At 46.1% G+C, this 23,226-nt stretch overlaps 1 protein-coding gene across 1 annotated transcript; it reads right to left on the bottom strand.

Moving 5' to 3' along the window:
* Positions 1-336: 336 nt before the first annotated feature.
* On the bottom strand, positions 337-14,077 carry LOC137358259 (probable G-protein coupled receptor 139). The gene is made up of 3 exons (XM_068024163.1): positions 13,960-14,077; positions 9,612-10,468; positions 337-432 (listed from the first exon to the last, which is right to left on the bottom strand). Exons 1-3 carry the CDS (start codon positions 14,075-14,077, stop codon positions 337-339), a joined length of 1,071 nt encoding a protein of 356 aa, XP_067880264.1.
* Between the last annotated feature and the right edge of the window lie 9,149 nt (positions 14,078-23,226).

Genomic DNA, 23,226 nt, shown 5'->3' with positions numbered 1-23,226 from the left:
ACAATCGAAATTATCTAAAGAAATTGGATGGGCGCTTAAACGAAAGAGAATTGGAGTGCTGCGGTTATTAACCAGGGGAGTGGGACTGACTGGATTGCTCCATGGAGAGCTGGCATAGACTCGATGGGCCGAATGTCTTCCTTCTATGCCGTAAATGGCTCTAGGACTCTGCCCGCCGGTGCACCCCATTCCTAATGGGTATGATCCGAATGCATCATTTTTGTGATTTGATCTGCCATTGATGGATTTCCTTCTCATGGCCAATTCTCTCTCTCTCCCTCGCTTTCACTCTGATTCTCGTCTGTAGGTTTGTGCTGGGCCTCAGGCCAGTTTCAATTATCTTAACCAGCGCAAAATCCCCAAAAGACAGAAAATGGAATGGTTGCAGCCTAGTTCATCAACCACAATTTGTGGAACCTGGATTGTCTGCTCCTAGCAAGAAGAACAAACCACATGGTCCGGCCGCAACTGTTGGCAGTGTTAAGGGGGAGCACAGAGCAGGAAATACCCAGGATTCATCCCACCCGCTCCTCATCTCACCCATTCGACATATCCTTCTATTCCTTTCTGCCTCATGTGTTTATCCAGCTTCCCCAAAATACATCTACACCATTTACTTCAACCACTGCCCGCGCTATTGAATCCGAAATTCTCAACATTCACTGGGTAAGGAAGCTTCTCCTGAATTCCATTCAACCCCCTCGAGTCGGAGAGATGATCGGTTCATTCTGCACCAACCCCAAACTCTCTATAATGGTAGGTCCAGCGAGTCTGCTCTGCAAAGTAAATGATGGGGTGATACTGAATGAATCTACCGGTGACCAAAAAGATTGAGAGCTAGTGTGTTAGTGAGAGGAGTTACGGGCCTGGAATAAACCCTCCTGCTTCGATACGAAAATAAAGTAAAATATTCTGTCTCTGAATGCGTTTTGGTTTATTGATTGCTCACCAGAATTCTCTCATTCATTTCTTCCATTCCGTGTGTTAACCGTTGCTTACTTGGGGCTGTGAGGTGTGTACTGCGCCCCGCATGCATAGAGCAGGAAGATCCCAGGCTTCATCCCGCCAGCCTATATTGTGTTATCCGATCTCGCCGTGTGAGGTACTGACTGATCCGCTCCTCTTCCTGTGTAACAAGCTCAAGGGGGTTGAATGACCTCCTGCTGTTGCTATTTAACAGGCTAGAGAGGGCTGAATGGCCTTTTCCAGTTCCAATGGGGTGCTGAGGGATTGTATCTACATACTTTAAATGTATATATGCGTGTGAGTGTTGCATGTGCAGCTCCTGCAAACCTCCATATCGCTGCAATTGTCTCCAGCACCTACAGCCCCCCTATCTGAGTATCCTCATCCAGCCCCTACAACCCTCCATATCTCTGTAAACTCTTCCAGCTCCTACAAGCATCCCTATCGATGCAACACCCTGCAGCCCAACAAACCACCAAATCACTGCAACCTCCTCAAGCTCCGACAACCCTCCCAGTCTATGTGACCTCCTGCATCTCCTACAACCCACCATATCTCTTTAACCTCTTCTAGACCCTATAACCCTCCGATATATATAGCCACCTGCAGCTCAAACAACCATCCCTATCTATTTTACCTCCTGAAGCCCCTACAACTCTCGGTAACTTACTCCAGGTCCTACAACCCTCCCTATCTATGAAATACCCTGCAATCGTCCATATCTCTGTAAACTTCTCCAGCTCCTACAACCGTCCCAATCTCTGATACCTCCTGCATCTCTTGCAACCTACCATAACTCTCTATCCTCCTCCAGTCCCTATAATCCTCCATATATTTGTCACCCCTCCAGCTCCAACAACCATCACATGTATGTAACCTCATGCAGCCGCTGCAACCCTCCATAAATCTATAATCTTCTCCAGCTGCTGCAGCCCTCTCTATCTGCTTTAATCCCTGGAGTCCGACAACTCTCCATATCTCTGTAAAGTCCTCCAGCCCCTACAACCCTCCCAATCTCAGTGACCTCCTGCAGCTTCTGCAACCCTGGATATCTCTCAGACCCCATCCAGCGCCAACAACGCTCCATATTTCCTAACCCACTGGAGCTCTTACAACCCTCCCTGTTTATGTAACCCCCTGCAACGCCTACATACCTCCATATCTCTGTAACCTCCTCCAGCTCCGACAAACCTCCCAATCTATGTAACCCGCTGCAGCGCTGACAAAACTCCACATTATTGCAACCTCCCCCTGCTCTTACAACCCTCCCTATCTATGAGACCTCCTGCAGCTCATATAACCCTGTATATCTCCGTAATCTCATCTGGCCTCTACAACTCTACATATATATGCAAGCTCCTCCAGCTCCTACAACTCTCCCAATCTATGGGACCTCCCGCAGATTCTGCCACCCTCCATATCTCTGTAACATCCTCCAGTCCCTATAAAACCCCATTTAAATGTAAACACCTACAACCATCCCGATGAATGTATCCACGTGCAGCCCGTAGGACCCTCCAAATCACAGCAACCTTCACCAGCTCCCACGACACTCCCTATCTATGTAAACTCCTGAAGCCCTTACAATCCTCCATATCTCTGCTTCCTCCTCCAGCTCCTACAACCCTCTCTACCTCTGTAACCTCCTCCAGCCTTTATAATCCTCCAAATATATGTAAACCCCTGCAGCCTTACAAGCGCCCATATCTCTGTAACCTCTTGCAGCTCCGACAACATTCCCTATCTATGTAACTCCCCACAGCCCCTGCAACCCTCTATATCTATGCAACCTTCTCCAGCTCCTACAACCCGCCCCCAATCCCTGCGACCTACTGCAGCTCCAAAGCCCCTCCATAACTCTTCAGCCTTCTCAAGACCCTATAACCATCCATATATATCTAAACCCCTGCAGCCCCTACAAACCTACATATCAATGCAACCTCCTCCATCTCCTGCAGCACTCCCAATCTACGGGACCTCCTGCAGCTGTACAACGCTCCGTGTATCTATAACATCCACCAGCCCCAATAATCCTCCATTTAGATCTAACCTCCTCCATCTCCTACAGCACTCCCAATCTACGGGACCTCCTGCAGCTGTACAACGCTCCGTGTATCTATAACATCCACCAGCCCCAATAATCCTCCATTTAGATCTAACCACCTCCAGCTCCTACGAACATCCCTAGCTATTCAACCTCCAGCAGCCCTCACGACCATCCATATCTCTGTAACTTTCTCCCACTCCTACAACTCACCCTATCTTTGGACCCCCCTGCAGCCCCTACAATCCTTTGTATCGCTGTAACGTCGTCCAGCTCCTACAACCCTCCTTATCTCTGTAATGTCCTCCAGCTCCTATAAACCTCCCCATCAATGTAACCCTCTGCAACCCCTGCAGCCCTCCATAACAAGGTAAACCTCTCCAGCTTCGAGAGCACTGCACCATCCCTCCCCACAAACATTGTGACCACCTGCAGCTCCTACAACACTCCATAACCCTGGAACCTCCTCCAGCCCTATAACCCTCCCTATCTCTTTAACTTCCTCCAGTCCATACAAACCTCCAGATATCTCTAATCTCATCCAGCCCATATAACACTCCATGCACAAGTAACCTCTCCAGACCTACAACCCTCCCTATCTGTGCACTCCAACAGCCCCGACAGCCCTCCTTATCTCTGTAACCTTCTCCCGCTCATGAAACCCTCCTACTTTAAGGGATTTCCTGCAGCTCATAAAAGCCTCCATATCTCTTTAACCGCAACCAGCCTGTATAATCATTCATATATATGTAAACCCCTGAACCCCTACAATCATCCAAATCACTGTGACCTCCTCCGCCTCCTAAAACCCTCGCTATCTATGCCACCCCTGCGGCCCTTCAACCATCCATATCTCTGTAATTTCCTCCAGCTCCTATAACCCTCCCTATCTATGCAATACCCTGCAGCCCCTGCTGCCGTCCATATTTCTGAAACCTTCTCCAGCCCCGACAACCCTCCCTTATCTATGTAACCGCCAGCAGCCCCTACAACCCCCCATATCTCTGTAACCACAACCAGTCCCTACAGCCGTCCCTATCTATTTAAGCAGCAGCAGCCCCTAAACCCCCCCATATCTCTGTAACCACATCCAGCTCCTACAACCCTCCCTATCTATGTAAGCACCTGCAATCCCTAGAACCCTCCATATCTCTGTTATGCCCTCCAACTCCTATAACCCTCCCGATCTATGTCACCCACTGCAGCCCCGACAGACCCCCATATCACTGCAACCTCCTCCAGCTCCTACAACGCTCCCACTTCAAGGGTCCTCCTGCAGCTCATACAACCCTCCATATCTCTCTAACCTAATGCAACCCTTGTAATCCTCCATATATATGTAACCCCCTGCAACCGAATACCGTTCAAATCGCTGTAACCTCATCCAGCTCCGACCACTCTCCCTATCTATGTATCCCCCTGCATCTCCTGCCGCTCTGCATATCTCTGAAAACGTCTGCAGCTCATAAACCCAGCCCCCATCGATGTGACCTCAGGTAGCCGTTACTGCCTTCCTTATCTCTGTAATGTCCTCCAGCTCTTCCAACCCTTCCACTCTCAGGGACCTCCTGCAGCTTATGTAAACATCCATATCTCTCTAAGCTCATCCAGCCGTTATAACCCTCCATATATATGTGACCACTCCTGTAACCATTCCTATCCATGTAAACCCGTCCAGCTCGGACATCCCGCCATATCTCTGTAACCACCTCCATCTCTTACAACCCGACGTATCTACCTCAGCCCTTGCAGCCCCTAAAAACCTCCATATAAGTGCAACCTCTTCCATCTCCGATAGTCCTCCCAATCTATGGGACCAACTGCATGTCCTACAACATCTCTCTATAACCTCTTCCAGTCCCATAACCCTCCATATATATGTTACCACCTCCATCTCCCACAACCATCCCAATCTAGGAAACCTCCTGCAGCACCTAAGATCGTCCACATCTGTGTAACCTGTGCAACCTCCTCCACATTGGGGCGGCACAGTGGCGCAGTGGTTAGCACCGCAGCCTCACAGCTACAGCGACCCGGGTTGAATTCTGGGTACTGCCTGTGTGGAGTTTACAAGTTCTCCCTGTGTCTGCGTGGGTTTCCTCCGGGTGCTCCGGTTTCCTCCCACATGCCAAAGACTTGCAGGCCATTATAAATTGCCCCGAGTATAGGTAGGTGGTAGGGAAATATAGGGACAGATAGGGATGTGGTAGAGATATGGAATTAGTGTAGGATTATTATAAATGGGTGGTTGATGGTCGGCACAGACTTGGTGGGCCGAAGGGCCTGTTTCAGTGCTGTATCTCTAAACTAAACCAACTCCTACAAAACTCCATATCACTGCAACCCCTTGAAGCCCCTACAGCTCTCCTCATCTCTGTAAACACCTCCAGCCTTTGTATTCCTCTCTCTCTCTCTCTCTCTCTCTCTACATATATATATATATATATATAATCCCTGCAGCCGCTACAACCGTCCAAATCTTTGTAAGCTCCTATAACCCTCCCTATCTTTGTAACTCATACATCCGCTTCAACCATCCATATTCTGCAACCTGCTCAAAATCCTACAACCCTTTCTATATATATATCTCCAAGCAGCCGCTGCAGCCCTCCATATCTCTGAAACCTTCTCCATCTACCTTCTCCAGATAGATTGGAGAGTTGGGCAGAGAAATGGCAGATGGAGTTCAATCAGGGCAAATGCGAGGTGATGCATTTTGGAAGATCCAATTCAAGAGTGAACTATACAGTAAATGGAAAAGTCCTGGGGAAAATTGATGTCCAGAGAGATTTGGGTGTTCAGGTCCACTGTTCCCTGAAGGTGGCAACGCAGGTAAATAGAGTGGTCAAGAAGGCATACGGCATGCTTTCCTTCATCGGACGGGGCATTGAGTACAAGAGTTGGCAGGTCATGTTACAGTTGTATAGGACTTTGGTTCGGCCACATTTGGAATACTGCGTACAGTTCTGGTCGCCACATTATCAAAAGGATGTGGATGCTTTGGAAAGGGTGCAGAGGAGGTTCACCAGGATGTTGCCTGGTATGGAGGGTGCTAGCTATGAAGAGAGGTTGAGTAGATTAGGATTATTTTCATTAGAAAGACGGAGGTTGAGGGGGGACCTGATTGAGGTGTACAAAATCATGAGAGGTATAGACAGGGTGGATAGCAAGAAGCTTTTTCCCAGAGTGGGGGTTTCAATTACTAGAGGACACGAGTTCAAAGTGAAAGGGGAAAAGTTTAGGGGGGATATGCGTGGAAAGTTCTTTACGCAGAGGGTGGTGGGCACCTGGAATGCATTGCCAGCGGAGGTGGTAGATGCGGGCACGATGGAGTCTTTTAAGATGTATCTAGACAGATACATGAATGGGCAGGAAGAAAAGAGATACAGAAGCTTAGAAAATAGGCGACATGTTTAGAGAGAGGATCTGGATCGGCGCAGGCTTGGAGGGCCGAAGGGCCTGTTCCTGTGCTGTAATTATCTTTGTTCTTTGTCTTTGTTCTTTTATCTCCGACAACCCTCCCCATCCATGTGACCTCCTGCAGCTCCTACAACCCTCCCTATCTCTTTAACTTCCTCCAGCCCCCTACAAACCTCCATTTATTGTAGCCCGCTGCAGCCCCTACATCCCTTACCATTTCTGCAGTACCCTGCTGCACCAACAACCTCCATATCTCTGTAACCTCCTCCAGATACTTCAACTCTCCCCACCTATGTAACACACTCCACACAACTATCCATATCTCTGCAACCTCCTCTCTCTCCTGCTTTCCTCCTAATGCATTTGACCTCCTGCTGCTTCCACAACCCTCCATATCTCTGTACCCACCTCCAGCGTCTGAACACATTGCTAACCAAGTAACCCCCTGCAGCCTCTTCAACCATCCATATCTCTGTAACATCCTACAGCTCCTATAACTCTTCATTTATATATAACCCACTGCAACACCTGCAGCCCTCCATAACTCGGCAACCTTCTTCAGCTCCTTCCACCCCCCACTAACCTTTGTGATCTCCTGCAGCTGCTACAATCCTCCATAAACCTGTAAACTCCTCCAGCTCCTATAAACATCCCTATCTCTTTAACTTCCTCCACCCCTTGCAACACTCTATATCTCTACAACCTCACCCAGCCCCTATAACCCTCCATATATATGGAACCTCCAGCAGCCCCTACAACCCTCCCTATCTATATAGCAGTCCTGCAGCCACTACAACTTTCATATCTCTGTAACCAACTCGAGCTGCTACAACCCTTCCTATCATTGTAACCCACTGCAGCCCATACAACTCTCACTGTCTATGTAACATCCTGCAGCGCTTTCAAACCTCTATATCACTCCAACCTACTCCATCTCCTACATCCCTCCCAATCTGTGGTACATCCTGCAGCTCATACTACCCTACATATCTCTGTAAATCTTCCAGCCCGTGTAACACTCCATATATATGTAGCCACGTCGAGCTCCTGCAATCCTCCTTATCATTGTAACCCCCTACAGCCCCTGCACCCATCCATATCACTGCAACCTCCTCCAGCCTCTATAATGCTTTATATATTGTTACGACGGATGGTTCCAGTCAAAGTCCCCCCTGTCTAAATATATGATTCAGATTATGTTGGGAGCATCGCACTGTAAATTCAATCTCTTCATTCCACAGATCACGTAACATATAATTTTAATGTTTCTAATTTAAAGAAAGACCCTGCCAAATTGTACCATCTATTCACCCCCTCATGAAACTAACCAAACCAAGTGTCTTTAAATCAACAAATTAAAAGTTTGATTAGAAAATGAAAATTCTTAAACACTAATAAGACACAAACAACATTTGAAATAGAAAAAATATAGTCCTTGCAAATTTGCAGCCCATTGTTGCTTGAAGTTCTCACAGCCGTTGGATGGGGACAAAATAGGTTATTCAACAGTAGAACAGTCTGTCGTCGAAATCCAGTGGTAAGTGATGTTTTCCTTCTCTAGCGGTCTCCACAGTAGATCAACAACTCACAACCACTTTTAATAGAATCAATCTGGCTTTAGAGTGCTTGGGTGATAAAAGATTGTCACAGTTTAACTTCCCTTCCTTCTGGTTAAATTATCAGAGATATCAGTTTAGGCCTGATTTTTGCTTCTAATTTTGAGAGATAATAATAAATAAACAGACTAAATTCTCTTCCTCCAGTTTAAAATGGGCTAAGACTCTTCTTCAGGTGCTAACACATCGATGTCTGCCTGCTTCCTCTGTTAGAATACTCTGTTTGCACTATAAGACAGTTCAAAATTAAGTTGTAACAAACGTGTCTCGCGATGCTCAGTCCGAATGGCTATATCCAAGACAATGAGAATGCACTTTTTCGGTAACTCTTAAGGCCTGCTTGTTCTTAAAGCAGTATTGATACTTTACAGTCTTAAGGACACACCACATACTTCCCGGAGGGAATAAAAAGGATCATGACAGGATACGTAACCTCCTGCAGCTCCTACAACCCTCCCTGTCTATGTAACTTCCTTCAGCCTCTACAACTCCATATCTCTGCAACCTCCTGCACCCGGAATAAGCCAGCCACCCCCACCCACCCCGCCCCATATCTCTGAATCCTCCTGCAGACCCTGCAGTCATCCATACCACTGTAACCTCCTCCAGCCTCAACAATCCTTCTTATCTCTATCCTACGACAGCCCAGACTACCCTCTACCCTCCCTATCTCTGCGACATCCTCCAGCCCCAGCACCCACCCTCTACCTGTAAACACAAACAGCCCCTACAACCCACTGAGACCTCTGCGCTCCTCTAATTCCTGCATCTTGCAAACCCCAAATGAGCTCCAGCAGCCCACCGTATGACTCAGTGAGAGAGCAAGGGCTGGCAGTGAACATGTTGCGGGAAAGTAAGGGAGATAGACTAAATACCATCTCTCAAAAATGAAAGCAAATAATAGTAATCAACTGACAAGTGTAGATTTCCAGCATCTGCAGCATTTTGATTTTGTAAGAATAACTTTTGTTTTCAGCAATTGACCTAGTTGGGGTTTTGGAGAGACAGTAGCTTCTGATTCCATGTCTCTCCAGCAGGGGACGCTCTGACTCTCCTCCTGCCCCCTTTCTCTCCGCTCCTCCAAAGGTCACCTCATTGCCTCTGAGCTGCTACCTTTCGACATGTGTGATGCCCCTGCCCCCGCTATTGTATTTCTGGTCATCTGGCTGTGAGTCACCTCTTGTTCACTGTCCCAATGCTCTTTGGGATGTGTGAACAGCAGCACCCACCACCCACCCCCCCCATCCCGCCCCCTCCGCCCGCCGCCAATATATTTAGGATCATCCAGCTGTCGGTCAACTCATGTCCACTGTCCTGATGCTCTTTGGACTGTCTGACCACACCCCGCACCACCACCACCGACCCCCTCTCCACTATCCCCGCCCCGACACCCGGCTGCCAAGTTATTTCGCATCATCTAACCCTAACACTAACCCTAACCCTACCTCTTGCACATCGGGGATGAATATTAGATTCATGGACTGCAAACACTGGGACTTGCCTCTGGGCTGCAGTCAGTTTTGTTTGTTGATTAATTGAATAATTGATCTAACCGGACATCTCACCGCACTCTTGACCTGCTCTCTGAACTTGGACTGAGTCGCCCCATAAATAAATGTGTTTGTGCAGCAACTTAAATTCATCATCATCAATCCGACTTGTCGAAATATGTATTCGGAATCAGTGTAATCCCTGTGATTCCTTCCTGATATGGTATAATATAAGAATTCTATAACAAATACCAACCACAGAAGTATGAAGCTGCCAGATATGGTGAAGAGTAAGATCACAGACCTCCTTCTGCTCTCCATCTCTGGGTCACTGCAATTCTCTCCCTTGTTATGACCCCTCAACCCCTTGCGAACTCGATTGGCCACCAAAATGTGTCTGACAGTTAGAGCATTGAGCAACAGAATTAAAGCGATTGGGAGCAATGGGTTTAAAAACTTATCAAACACGCCAAACCCCACCCATACGGGATCTGTATAAGAGCTTGGCTTTGCAGAACAGAACCATGGTACTTTGCTGATTTTCTCTGCAGGTTCACAAGCAAAGTAAAATGGGACGTTTTGTAAGCAGAGCAGAATGCCGGTTGTTGCTAGAACAACAACTGCAGTTTTCTCAGTGCAATATTTTGTTTTCAGCTTCTGACAACAAATGGCCACAAATCGATCAAACGTGAAAGTGACGGTGAACCAGACAGAACAATCTGTGGCTGCGCGAATCAGAACAATGATAACATTACATACAGGCGTGATGTAAATTATAACTTCTGGGAAATAATAAAAATGGATCCTGAACAGTATGACCTCAGTGATAATGACCAGTAGATCCGTTGTTGCCATGGCCACCAGGTAGTGAGTGGTGCACGTGGAGAGGCCGCATCTTCCCCGGGACAGGATCACAATCGCCAATAAATTAACTGTAAGAGAGAGAATGGGAAAGAGATTGGAAGTAACCGATCAAATGCTCGAATTGTCTGACGCAGACAGTAAGCACAGACACAGACCATGCACCGGGATAGCAGAAAAATGGTGCAGATGCTGGAAATCTGAAATAAAAGCAGTAAGTGCTGGAAATACTCAGCAGGTCGGGTAGAATCTATAGAGGTAGAAGCAGAATTAACATTTCAGGTCTGTGACCTTTCATCACAACTGTTCTGAGCAAAGAATAGTCCATGTATCTGATACAAAGGCAACATATCTAGTACATGCTGCCAGAGCGACTACATTTGAGTGTGAAATATTCTAATGTTTGCACCACATGTCCACATGCCTAACATTTACAACAGTGTCCCTGCACAGGTGTCAGGATCAGGATACTCTGAGGATTTTCATTCCAAGAGCAGAGCTGCTGAAAAAGAGAGGAGTTCCACTGGAAATGGCGAGTGAATGAAACAGCACAAATAAATTCGAAGTGGGGCTCTCAGAACGATCCAGCCAGAGACGGTCGATGGATACCATCCGGGAAAAGGCTTCATAGTGTCTGCCAAGCAAGATCTCATCCATTGGGAGTTGAAGGACAGCTCGGCTTTACTGGACTTTGGACCAAAGAGGGGAAGACTGACATGTACAGAAATGTAAATGAACCTTTGTGGCAAAGCTCCGAGCTCTGAAGGAAGGAAGTGTCGTGCTCTGTGGGACAATTGGGACAGAAAGACTCACTGGATTAGTATTCGGAGCCTGAAGAAAGGAGGGAGACCTCTGAGGGGAGGATTTAATGTCAGTTAATGGTGAATACATTCAATAAAACCGTCATGACATTTAAGGTAGAAAGTGGGGAGATACATGATAGATTAATCAAAGAAAGGGCAAACTGTCTAGTTCAGATGGATTGCATCCATACATAGTTTGAGAGATGGGGAAGCGATAAGAGAGACACGATTATCTGTTCATCAATGTTCATCAGAGTAGGGAATAGTGCCGGAGAACTGATGGACAGCTAATGTGATTCTTGTATTTCAGACAGAAGATAGATAAATTTGAAGGAACTATAGACAATTAAGCATAACGTTACTGGTAGGAAAAATAATTGAATACTTATTCAAAGGTTTAACAGGAAAACATCCAGAAACACCTCGCAGTGTCGTATTATTGTTAATTATTATCATAAACGTGTTTGAATAATATCAAAAAGAGTAGAGAAGTGTAAAACAGTTCATGCAATTGACATTAATTTTCCAAAGGCCTTTGATAAGCAGCCAAACAGCAGATTCATGGCTATTGTCAAAAATAGTTGTGTTACGGGATAAGCAGCAGAATGGACAGCAAGCTGGCTTGAAAAATAGGAAACATGGAATACGGGTAAAAGTTTGTTCCTCAGATTGGCAGAAGGTGGGAAGTGGTTACCATAAGGATCAGCCCTAGGAATACTGTCATTCACCAGTTACAGGAATGATATGAACTCGGGCAGGAGGAGCACAATTTCAAAATTGGCAGAAAAATCCAAATTGAGAGTATAGTTAATACAGAGGAAGAATGCAACAAAATACCTGAAAACATTATTAATAACAGTTAACAGATTTGCACAATGGGAATTTTAATAGCAATTTTATTTCATTGCAGCTAAGTGTGAGTTGTTGAATTTTGGTTCGAAAAATAAGCTTCCCAAATAATCTTTGGAAGGTAAGAGTCCAAATCGTTTAGAAGGGAAAAGGGGTTCAGGGGTTTAGATTGATAAATCGTAACATAGATTAACACGACCATAAAAACACTAACAAAGCACTGGAGTTCATTTCCTGAGAAAGGAATTGTAACAGCCGAGAGTTGAATTAAACTCATATCGAACGTTGGTTATTCCACAATTAGCGTTCTATGTACAGTCCTGGACTCCATTTGACTAAAAGGCTTTATTGGAGAAGGTGCAATTATTTTAACCAGGACGATAATCGTACTGAGAGAAGTGTACTATTTGTTTCAACATTAACAGTTCATTAATATTATTACTCAATGCCCCTGGTCTGATGTCTGTCATGAAAATCTGATATGTGAGATACTTAGATACAGCTGCCTCTCCTCACTGAGACACACCTCATTGAGCTCAGGGAAGCAATTGTTGCTGCTAACATGTGTCGAGACGCTAAACCAGGCATAAGAACTGATTGGAAGAACCTTAGTCATTTGCAAAAGTGCATGTTTGAATAACTGCAATTCGATATTCATTCCGTGCATTAGCACGATAGTAAAAAGCAGCACTTTTGACATACAGATTCTCAGAACCGTTTTGGGGCAAGGCATTATTCAACGCTAAAAATACTTAAGTGTTCACAATAAATATAATCAGAATCCGAAACGTAATTTTACAGAGGATTATAATGCGTTAATAATGCTTCTCTGATGTGTAACTGTAAGGAAGTAGTTAACATCTGTTTCTGTTGGGGCAGTTCAATGGAAGACAGAGCAATACTGATACATTTTAATGTATACACTTATTAGCAAACATCAGCGAAAATCGTCCCCTTTTGCTGTCAATTACTTGCGTCAATCACACAGGCAACTCCAAGGAAAGGAGAGATCTGTCACCAGAAAAAATGATTTCAACACAGAATCGGATTGTACAATTGTCCTCAGTACAAAACGAGAGTGACACATGCTCCCGGTAATACATGACCACTGGGGTCAGGTGTTCCACTCCAGTTAGTGACCACACTCAGTACACTCCTAAAACTGACAGGTACTCCCAGTAATACATGGTCACTGGTGTCAGGTGTTCCTCTCCAGTTAGTGACCTGCACACAGTACAAATCTATAGTGACAGGTTGTCCCATTAATACATGACCACTGGGATCAGGTTATCATTATGGTTACTGATAGGTTAACAGGCACAATTTCATAGTTGCGGATGCTCCCTATAGTACATGGTCACTGACATAAGGAATTCCATTTTAGTTAGTGACTGACATGCAGTACAATTCTACAGTACGTCAGGTGTCCCATTCTGGTTAGTGACCCACACTCAGTACAAATCTACAGTGACAGCTACTCCCAGTAATACAATGTCACTGGGATCAGGTGTTCCACTCCAGTTAGTAACCCACAGTCAGTACAATTCTACAGTGACGGTTACCCCCAGTAAGAAATAGCCGCTGGGCCTTGTGTTCAACTACAGTCAGTGACCAACACTCATTTCGATTTTACACCAAGTGATACTCCCACCAGTACCTTCACTCTTATAATTATTCTTACTGATCTCCAAGTCAATGTTGCACAGTATTCCAAAAATTCTGATCTGTGAGAGAGCCAGTCAGTTACAAACAGAGGTTTATTCTCAGCTCAGTCAATGAAATAAAACTAGAGGGATAATTTTATATTCGATACAGGAACTTATCAGGTGTCTGTATACTAGATCAGTATGTAATATTATCTGCCAGAGGGTAAAATTATAGGCCAGCTCACAGCCAGATTTACTACTTACCGGGAGCACCAATGATGCCAAGGATCAAGTAATATATTTTCAAGATACTATAAAATGTTGCAATCATTTTCTTCGTGAAGTAATCCGTTCGTTCTTGGTACAGGCAATCCCGCTGCATTAAATTCTGAGGCAATATATTTCCAGAGCCTGTTATTTATAGTCTGTGGGATCTCCACGGAGTATTGATGTTGCCACATTGTTCAACCTGTTTTTTTTTTAATTGAACAAACAGATTATGACGTCAAGCTCAGTCTGTGTTGTGATCGAATATATTTATTTTGGAGATTGTATTGGCAAACTTCCAAGACTGGAAAATTCTCATCACATCATATAACTAATGCAAATTCAAAGCTGTATTCGCCGAGCAGTAAGGTTGTCCTTTCAAACACTGTCGGTCACACCTCCAGATGCCATGATGTTTCAATTATGTTCTTCACTCAATTGTGGTTCGGGTGGTGAAGGGCAGGTTGCAGTCATCGTCCATATGGGCCTTGAGCTGCAGGATCTCACTGTAAAAATGCGGAGAAGCCCTCTCGAGCCTTCTGTACAGATACAGGATGAGACAATACAAACCCTTGAGTCTATTATGCAGGAACAGGAGGAGGCCAGTCAGCCCCTCGAGCCTCTGCTGTCTTTTCATTGACTTGCGCGGGAAAGGAGGAAGTTGAGGAATAGATGAGAGTTTTAAGGCCTCTTGGCAAGGAGTGGGGGTGGGGGTCATGGATTTGTTTGCATTCGCCTGAGAGGAGAAAAGGGATCTCATTATAAGGTCTCATCCTAAACAGCATCTCAACACTACTGCACTCCCTCATTACCTCCGCTTCGACACGGCAGAACTCCATCAATACTGACTCTGACCGTGCAGCACTCCCTTAGTACTAAGCCTCTGACAGTGCAGCGTTCCTTCAGTACTGACAGTCTGACAATGCAGTGCTCCCTCATTCGTGCCCTTCCGACACAGCATCACTTGCTTATTGCACCTCCATCAGTGCTAGTCTCCCTTAATGTGGCACTCCCTTAGTACTGACCCTCCAGCAGTGCCACATTCACTGAGTACTGACTTCCGACGGCACAACATACCCTCAGTACTGACCATCGGACAGTGCAGCATTCCCTCAGTACTGGTACTCTCAGTAAATCTGAAAACGGGGAGCTTTATTCACAAGACTTTTCAAGTAGCGGGCGGGTTGAGAGTGCTGATTAAATATGCCGGCTGGAGCCTAGGATTTATAAGTAGAGGTACAGCATGCAAAAACTTGCAATTACACTAAACCTCTATAAAACACTAATTGCGTTCCAGGTGGAGTGCTGTTTCCAATTCTGGGCACCAAACTTTGGGAAGGATGTCAAGGTCTTGGAGAAGGTCCTCGAGGCGATTGACAAGGATGGTACCAGGAATGAGGGAATTCAGAGAATGTGGAGAGACTGGAGATGCTGCAATTGTTCTCCTTAGAGCAAAGATGGTTCAGAGGAGACTGAATCGAAGTTTTAAAATTCATAAGCTTCTGCTGGAGTAAATAAGGAGAAACTGTTTCCAGCGACAGGAGGGTCCAAAGCCAGAGGGGCTCAGATTTAAGGTAATTGGCAAAGGAACCAGGGAAGGAGATGAGGAGCATTGTTTTTATGCAGTGAGTTATTGTGATCTGGAATGCGCTGCCTGAAAGGGTGGTGGAAGCAGGTACAATAGTAACTTTCAAAAGGTGAATTGGAGAAATGCGTGAAGGGGGAAAATTTTACAGGGAAGGAGCAGTATGAATGCGAGACTTGCTGGATAGCTCTTTCAAAGAGTCAACGCAGGCAGGCTGGGCTGAAAGGCCGCCTGTGCCGTATAATTCTGTGCTTGGGTGTATTATTCAGAGTTAGGGAGAACGCTGGGTTCAGCATGATGCACCCATTGCAGGTACTAGGGGAGGACTCACTTCTGCGTGGCTCACATGAAGGATCTGGTGAGATCGGCAAAATTGGGTGATTAAAGTCGAGACTTCCAAGTTTGAGCACATTCAGAATCACTCTACAGTTTCCAACCTCATCGTCCCGCAACCCCAGACAGCCCGATTCTAACTCCTTCCGAAAATCCACAAACAGGATTGCCCTTGCAGACCCATTGTTGCAGTCTGTTCCTGCCCCACTCAACTTATTTCTTCCTACCTTAACTCGATCTTTTCTGCCCTGCTACAGTCTCTTCCCACCTACCTCCGTGACGCTTCAGATGTCCGACGTTATTTTGTCAATTTCCAGTTTCCTGGCCTTAGCCGCCTCCTCCTCACTATGAATGTCCAATCTCTCTACACCTCCATCCCCCACCAGGATGGTTTCAGGGCTCTCTGCTTCTACCTTGAACAGAGGCTCAACCCGTCCCCGTCCACCACCATCCTCCTCCGCCTGGCTGAACTTGTTCTCACATTGAACAGCTTCTCCTTCATAGAAACAGAAACAAAGAAACATGGAAAGTAGGAGCAGAAGTAGGTCATTCGTCGCTTCGGGACTGCTCTGCCATTCATCATGATCATGGCTGATCATCCAACGCAGTAGCCTGTTCCCAGTTTCCCCCCATATTCTTTGATCCCTTTCACCCCAGAAGCTACATCTAACTCCTTCTTGAAAACATACAATGTTTTGGCCTCAACTGCTTTCGGTGGTAGCGAATTCCACAGGCTCACCACTCTCTGAGTGGAGAGATTTCTCCTCATCTCAGTCCTGAAAGGTTTACCCCGTATCCTTAGACTATGACCCCTGGTTCTGGACTCCCCCACCATCGGGAACATCCTTCCTGCATCTACCCTGTCAAGTCCTGTTAGAATTTTATAGGTTTCTATGAGATTCCCCCCTCATTCTTCTGAACTCCAGCGAATGTAATCCTAACTGACTCAATCTCTCCTCATATGTCAGTCCTGCCATCCCAGGAATCAGTCTAATAAACCTTTGCTGCACTCCCTCCATAGCAAGAAATCCTTCCTCAGATAAGGAGACCAAAACTTCACATAGTATCCCAAGTGTGGCCTCACCAAGTCCTCAGCGAGACATCCCTGCTCCTGTACTCGAATCCTTTCACTATGAAAGCCAAAATACTATTTGCCTTTTTTACCATCTGTTGCACCTGCATGCTTACCTTCAGTGACTGGTGTACGAGAACACCTGGTCCGGTTGCATATTGCCCTCTCTCAGTTTGTAGCCGTTCAGATAATCATCTGACTTCCTGTTTTTCCTAACAAAGTGGATTACCTCACATTTATTCACATTATACTGCATCTGCCATGCATTTGCCCACTCATGTAACTTGTCCAGAAGCCTCTCTGCATCCTCCTCACAAATCACCTCCCACCCAGTGTTATGTTATCTGCAAACTTGGAAATATTACATTTAGTTCCCTCATCTAAATCATTAATGTATATTGTGAATAGCTGGGGTCCGAACACCTATCCCTGCATTACCTCACTAGTCATTGCCTGCCAACTTCAACTCCATTCACTTCCTTCATGTAAAAGGTGTTGCTATGGGTACCCGAATGTGTCCTAGTTATGCCTGACTTTTTGTGGGATGTGTCGAACATTCCTTACTCCATTCATACTCATGCCCTCTCCTCCAACTCTTTTCCTGGTAGATTGATGACTCTATCTGCGCTGTTTCCTGATCCCGCCCTGAACTGGAAAACCTTTATCAACTTTGTTTCCAATTTCCGCCCTTCTCTCACGTTTACATTGTACATCTCTGACACTTGCCTTCCCTTCCTAGAATTCTCTGTCTTCATCTCTGGGGATAGGCTGTCTACTAATATTCATTAAAAGCCCACCGATTCCCACAGCAACCTCGACTACACTTCTTCAGACCCTGCCTCGTGTAAGGACTGCATTCCATTCTCCCAGTTTCTCCATCTCCAATACATCTGCTCTGATGATGCTACCTCCATGACAGCGCTACTAATATGTCTTCCTTTTTCCTCAACCGAGCATTCCCCTCCACTGTGGTTGACAGGGCCATCAGCCATGTCCAGCCTATTTCCCGCACCTCTACCCTCACCCCTTCCCCTCCGTCTCAGAACCGCGACAGGGTTCCCCTTGTCTTCAATTTCCACCTCACAGCCTCCACATCCAAAGGATCATCCTCCGCCATTTCCGCCACATCCATCGTGATGCCACTCCCAATTACATCTTCCCCTCGCTTCCCCTGTCAGCATTCCAAAGGGATCCTTCCCTCCGAGACACCATGGTCCACTCCTCCATTACCCCCACCATCTCATCCCCTTCCCAGGGCACTTCCGCCTGAAATCGCAGGAGGTGCAATACCTGCACTTTTATCTCTTCTGATTTCACTATCCTAGGCCCCCAAACGCTCCTTTCAGGTGAAGCAGTGATTTACTTGTACTTCTTTCAATTTTGTATCCCGTATTCGCTCCTCACAAGGTGGTTTCCTCTACATTAGGGAGAACAAACGCAGATTGGGTGTCCACTTTGCAGAACACCTCCGCTCAGTCCAAAAGCATGACCCCAACCTTCCGGTTGCTTGCCATTTCAAGGCAACCCCGTGCTCTGATGCCCACATCTCTGACCTGGGCTTGCTGCAGTGTTCTGGTGAACATCAACGCAAGCTCGAGGAACAGCATCTCATTTACCAGTTAGGCACACTGCAGCCTGCCGGACTGAACACTGAGTTCAATAATTTGAGCACGACGCCCCCCTCCCCCTTCTTTTTATTTTCAGTTTTTTTTCTTTGTTTCATTTTTTTCTTTTTATTTTATTTTAGTTTGTTTCATCATTCATTCTTCTTACCATATGCCTGCCCACTGTATTTTTCATGTTTGTGCTTTGAGCCAGGGGTGTTCAATTTTATTTCCATTAACACCCTCTCTGCAGAAACACTTTGACTTTTAGTACACCATTAACATACCTTTTGCCTTTGCTCCGTTGCCTTCTTGTCAATTATTCTCTGTGACCTTGCCCTATCAACACCTTTATTTTTGTTATCTCTTGCCCCACCCCCGCTTTATTTGCTTAAAAGCTATTACATTTCGAACCTTTGCCAGCTCTGATGAAGGGTCACTGGCCTGAAACGTTAACTCTGCTTCTCTCTCCACATGTGCTGCCAGATCTGCTGAGTATTTCCAGCATGTCTTGTTTGTGTTTCAGATTTCAAGCATCCGCAGTATTTTGCTTTTATTATCCCATTAAGGACCGGCATGCCAGAGCTACTTCACCATGACTGTTGCATTTTTTTTCTGATCAGCAATAATCACTCCCTTGCTATGGGACCCCGAGCTCCACGTTTAACATGGCGATGTCCTCGTTACCTTGTGGCCACTTCCAGTGCCTCCTCGTCGGCTTGATTTAAAGGACCACTGGTCCTGGCCGTCGACCACCACTTGTGGGCCCTCTTCGTCTGAAAGAGCAAGGATGCAGATATTGAACATTGCCAAATGTAAACATCACGGTTCAACTAACATGGGCACTTCATCAACACCTGGACGATGCTTTGTCTGGCATCCTAACTCAAACTGTTCTGGTTCTAAGTTGCTCTGAGGTACTAACGACGTAGACCTGATTCACATATGCAACCACCCATCTGCCATCACGCTGCTATGACCTCCCTGTCTATGAAATGGCAGTGGCACCCATGTGGAAAACAGTTTAGTGACAACCAGATCACACCAAACGATTTGGAAACGTGCCACTTAACTTTGTTGAATGCAAGAGATCATTGACCCTCTCCCTGCACAGGACCTAGTTTTGTTTTGTGACTCCAGGGCTGCCAACAACCGCTGCAACCTCTGTCTAGGCTCCCTTGGTCAGGCGGGAGGTTCTCTTCTTGTCATTGCTGTGGAAAATGACCTCTCGCCTTTCCTTCATAGCATGGAGGAAAATAAGCAGGGAGAGATCATTACTGAACCAAGTGGCCAACATTTATTGGACCACTAACATGATCAGAAGGATCCCTGTGTGGCGACTTGCTGAGTTTTATCCTTTTTGGTCAGCACAGAAGTGTTGATTTAGTGAACTTCTATAGGATACAGGGAGGCAGCAAATCCAGGACTGGTAGGCTTTCGAAGACAGCGCCAGCACCTAGTCCTACATCAGGTGAGGTCATGAACAGCTTCTACATGTCTGCCACCTCCACATGATTGAGGAAGATGGCAGCCTCCATTATGCAAAATGGCGACCCGCCGCATAATTGCAGAAGCTCGGGTGATCACGAGAGAAGCGGGAGACCCGCCATTTTGCACATCCGCCACCATTTCCGGCAGCATGATCATGAAATTCAGTCCTTTGTGCGCTCAACACCCCATTGACTCTGCGTGTGTCCCTGCGTGATCACTCTCCCCCCACCACCACCCCCCCCCCACCGTCCCCCCGCACCTGCCACCACCACACTGTCTCTGTGTGATCTGCTCCCGCTATCTCTGTCGGCTAACCCCCCCCCCCCCCACCCGGTCGCTGCATGATCACCACCCACGACTGATTGCACCAGTCTTCCTGGCAAGTCCCGCCTCCTCCACCCACCTATTCAGCAAAGGCCTGCACTCATGCAAACTGTTCACGCATTCGATTGGCGAGCTTCCACATAAATCACACCAACATCATTCTTCCTCCACCTCTCCCTTACTGCCGCTGGCTGCAGGAAAGGAAGACTGGTGATTGTTCAGGTACAGGCAGCACTGCAGCAACCCTCTGCAGCAGATGTGAGGAGATGATAATAGCACGAGTAGAGATTGAAGAGAGAATCTGAATGCTGTTCAACCTGCTGTCCTGCAGGGATTCTTTGACTACTCTCCACACCGTGCTTTCTGATCCCATTACTTCTGGTCCACCAAAGGTCATTCTTGCACTTCGCCCTGCGACTCCTCGTCAAGCTCAGACCTGCCACATTTTCCAAAACATCGTCCAAGGGGCGGGGCGTCGTCCTATTACAGCTGGATGTGTATTCAAAGGGGTGCCTGAACCATTCTGTTTCTGTCTTATAGAGTACAGTCATAAGTCTGTGAGGGGGCGGGTTTGTGCACACCCCGAACATTAAACACCTCCCGTTAGAGGAGTATTCTGCCAAGATAGGCGTGACCTAACATTTTCAGCACAGAAACAGGCCATTGGGACCAAAAGGACATGCTGGTGTTTGTGTTCCACTTGGTCCTCCTCCTCCCCTTCTTCATCTCACCCCATCAACATATCCTTTAATTCCTTTCTCCCTCATTTTATTATCCACCTTACCCTTTATTCCACTGACACTATTCAGCTCAGCCTCTCCCTGTGGTAGCGAGTTCCACATTCTCACGGATCTCTGTGTAAAGGCATTTCTTCTGAATTCTCGACTGGATATATCAGTGACTGTCTCATATTCATGGTGCCTAGTTCTAGTCTGGCCCACCAGTGGAAACACCTTCTGTGCGCCTACCCTACCAAACCATTTCATACTGTTAATGATCTTTATTAAGAGGTCATGCCTCAGCCGGATTTCTTTTCGAGAAAAGAGCCCCAGCCTCTTCAATATTTCCTGATAGTAGCAACCTTACAGTTAATTCTTTCCTGATAGGTAGAACCAGCTGCGTTATCTAGAATCCATTTCGTTATATACATCTTCAAATGCCTTGATGTGGGTGTCACTGTTAAGGTGGAATTTATTGCCCGTCCCTAGTAGCACCTTGGCAAGATGGTGGCCAGCCCCTCTGATGAACCACTGCACTTAGTGTGGTGTATGTAAACCCACACTGCTGTTTAGTAGGGAATCGCAGGGCTGTGACATGCTACAATGAAGGGATGACCAATAATGAGTATGACTCAGAAGGGAATTTGCAATGGTGGTGCACCTGTTGCCCTTATAATTTTAGGTGGTACAGCCCGCAGGTGTCTCCAACAGTGCGAGCAAGTGGCACTTACTTAACAATAACCTGCTCACCGTTGCTCTGTTTGGGTTCCACTGGGGCCGCTGGGCTCCGAAACTCATTACAGCCTTGTTTTCCCAATGATGGACTAGAGAGCTTAGTTCCAGAGGTGACATGAGAGGGACTGCCCTTGATATCAAAGCAGCATTTGACCGAGTGCAGCATCAAGGAGCCCGAGCAAAATTGAAGTCAATGGGAACCACAGGGGGAGATCTCCACTGGTTTGCGTCATGCCAAGCACAGATGAAGATTGTTATGGTTGTTGGAGACCAATTATCTCAGCCCGATGGCATTGTTGCAGTAATTCCTCAGGGTAATTGCCATGACCCAACTATCTTCAGTTGCTTCATCAATGACATGCTCTCCAACAGAGATAATTCAGGAGAAATGTCTTACCACACTCAAAGATCCATGCACATGCACAACAAGCTCCCTCTGTTCCTTCACAAGCTTTAGAACTGCACAATTGTGCTCATATTCCCCTCACCCTATTCCTTCTGCCAAAATACATCCCCTCACACTTGTCTTCATTAACTTCCATCTGTCACTTATTTTTCCCATTCTGCTCGGCTATGTATGTCTTGTTGCAGGCTGTTCATATCATCCTCACTGTTTGAAGCTCCTTCTAGTTTGGTATCATCAGAAAAATTTTAAATGCTGTTATGAATTCCAAGATCCAAGTCATTTATATAGAGCTTTCAAAAAAGAGCGGCCTAGCAGTGCCCCTTATGGAACACCACCGTCTACCTTCCTCCAGTTTGAACAAAAAAAACAACCATTCATCATGACTGATCCGCCGATTTCACCTGCCTCAGTTTTGTTAACTAGCCTTTTTATGTGATATTTTAACAAACGTATTATTAATATCCATATAGATAAAACAAACCACCTTCCCTTCATCAAGCTTCACTCATATTTCATCAACGAATTCAATTAGATTGATCAAGCATGAATTGCCTTTCACAGATCCCTGCTGGCTATCATTATTTAACTCAACCTCTCCAAGTGCCTGTTGATATTTTTCCGTGACTGTTTTGTTTTTCTGAATCCTTACCCATGACTGATGTTAAACTGACTGGCCTATAGTTGCTCACAGTGTCCTTTCACCCTTTCTTGAAGAAGGGTGTTACATTTGCCACTCGTAATACTCTGACACCTCCCCGGTATCAAGGGAACATTGCAAGATTATGGTAAGCCCTTCCTCTATCTCCAACCGCTATTCGATTGTTATTTTCTCTCTTAGCCAGTCTTCTTTTGCTCTAAACTTCCTTTCCCAACTTATTGCATTTGGCCTGGTTCTGACTTGAAGACTTCACCTGACGTACATCATACATCCTCTTTTATGTTTCATCATGATCTCTCTTTCCCTCGTCATTCAAAGAGCCCTGTTTTTGGTTCCC

The sequence above is a fragment of the Heterodontus francisci genome, chromosome 49 (assembly GCF_036365525.1).
Source record: "Heterodontus francisci isolate sHetFra1 chromosome 49, sHetFra1.hap1, whole genome shotgun sequence".
Taxonomy (NCBI): Eukaryota; Metazoa; Chordata; class Chondrichthyes; order Heterodontiformes; family Heterodontidae; genus Heterodontus; species Heterodontus francisci.
This window is presented reverse-complemented; position numbering and strand designations above follow the sequence as displayed.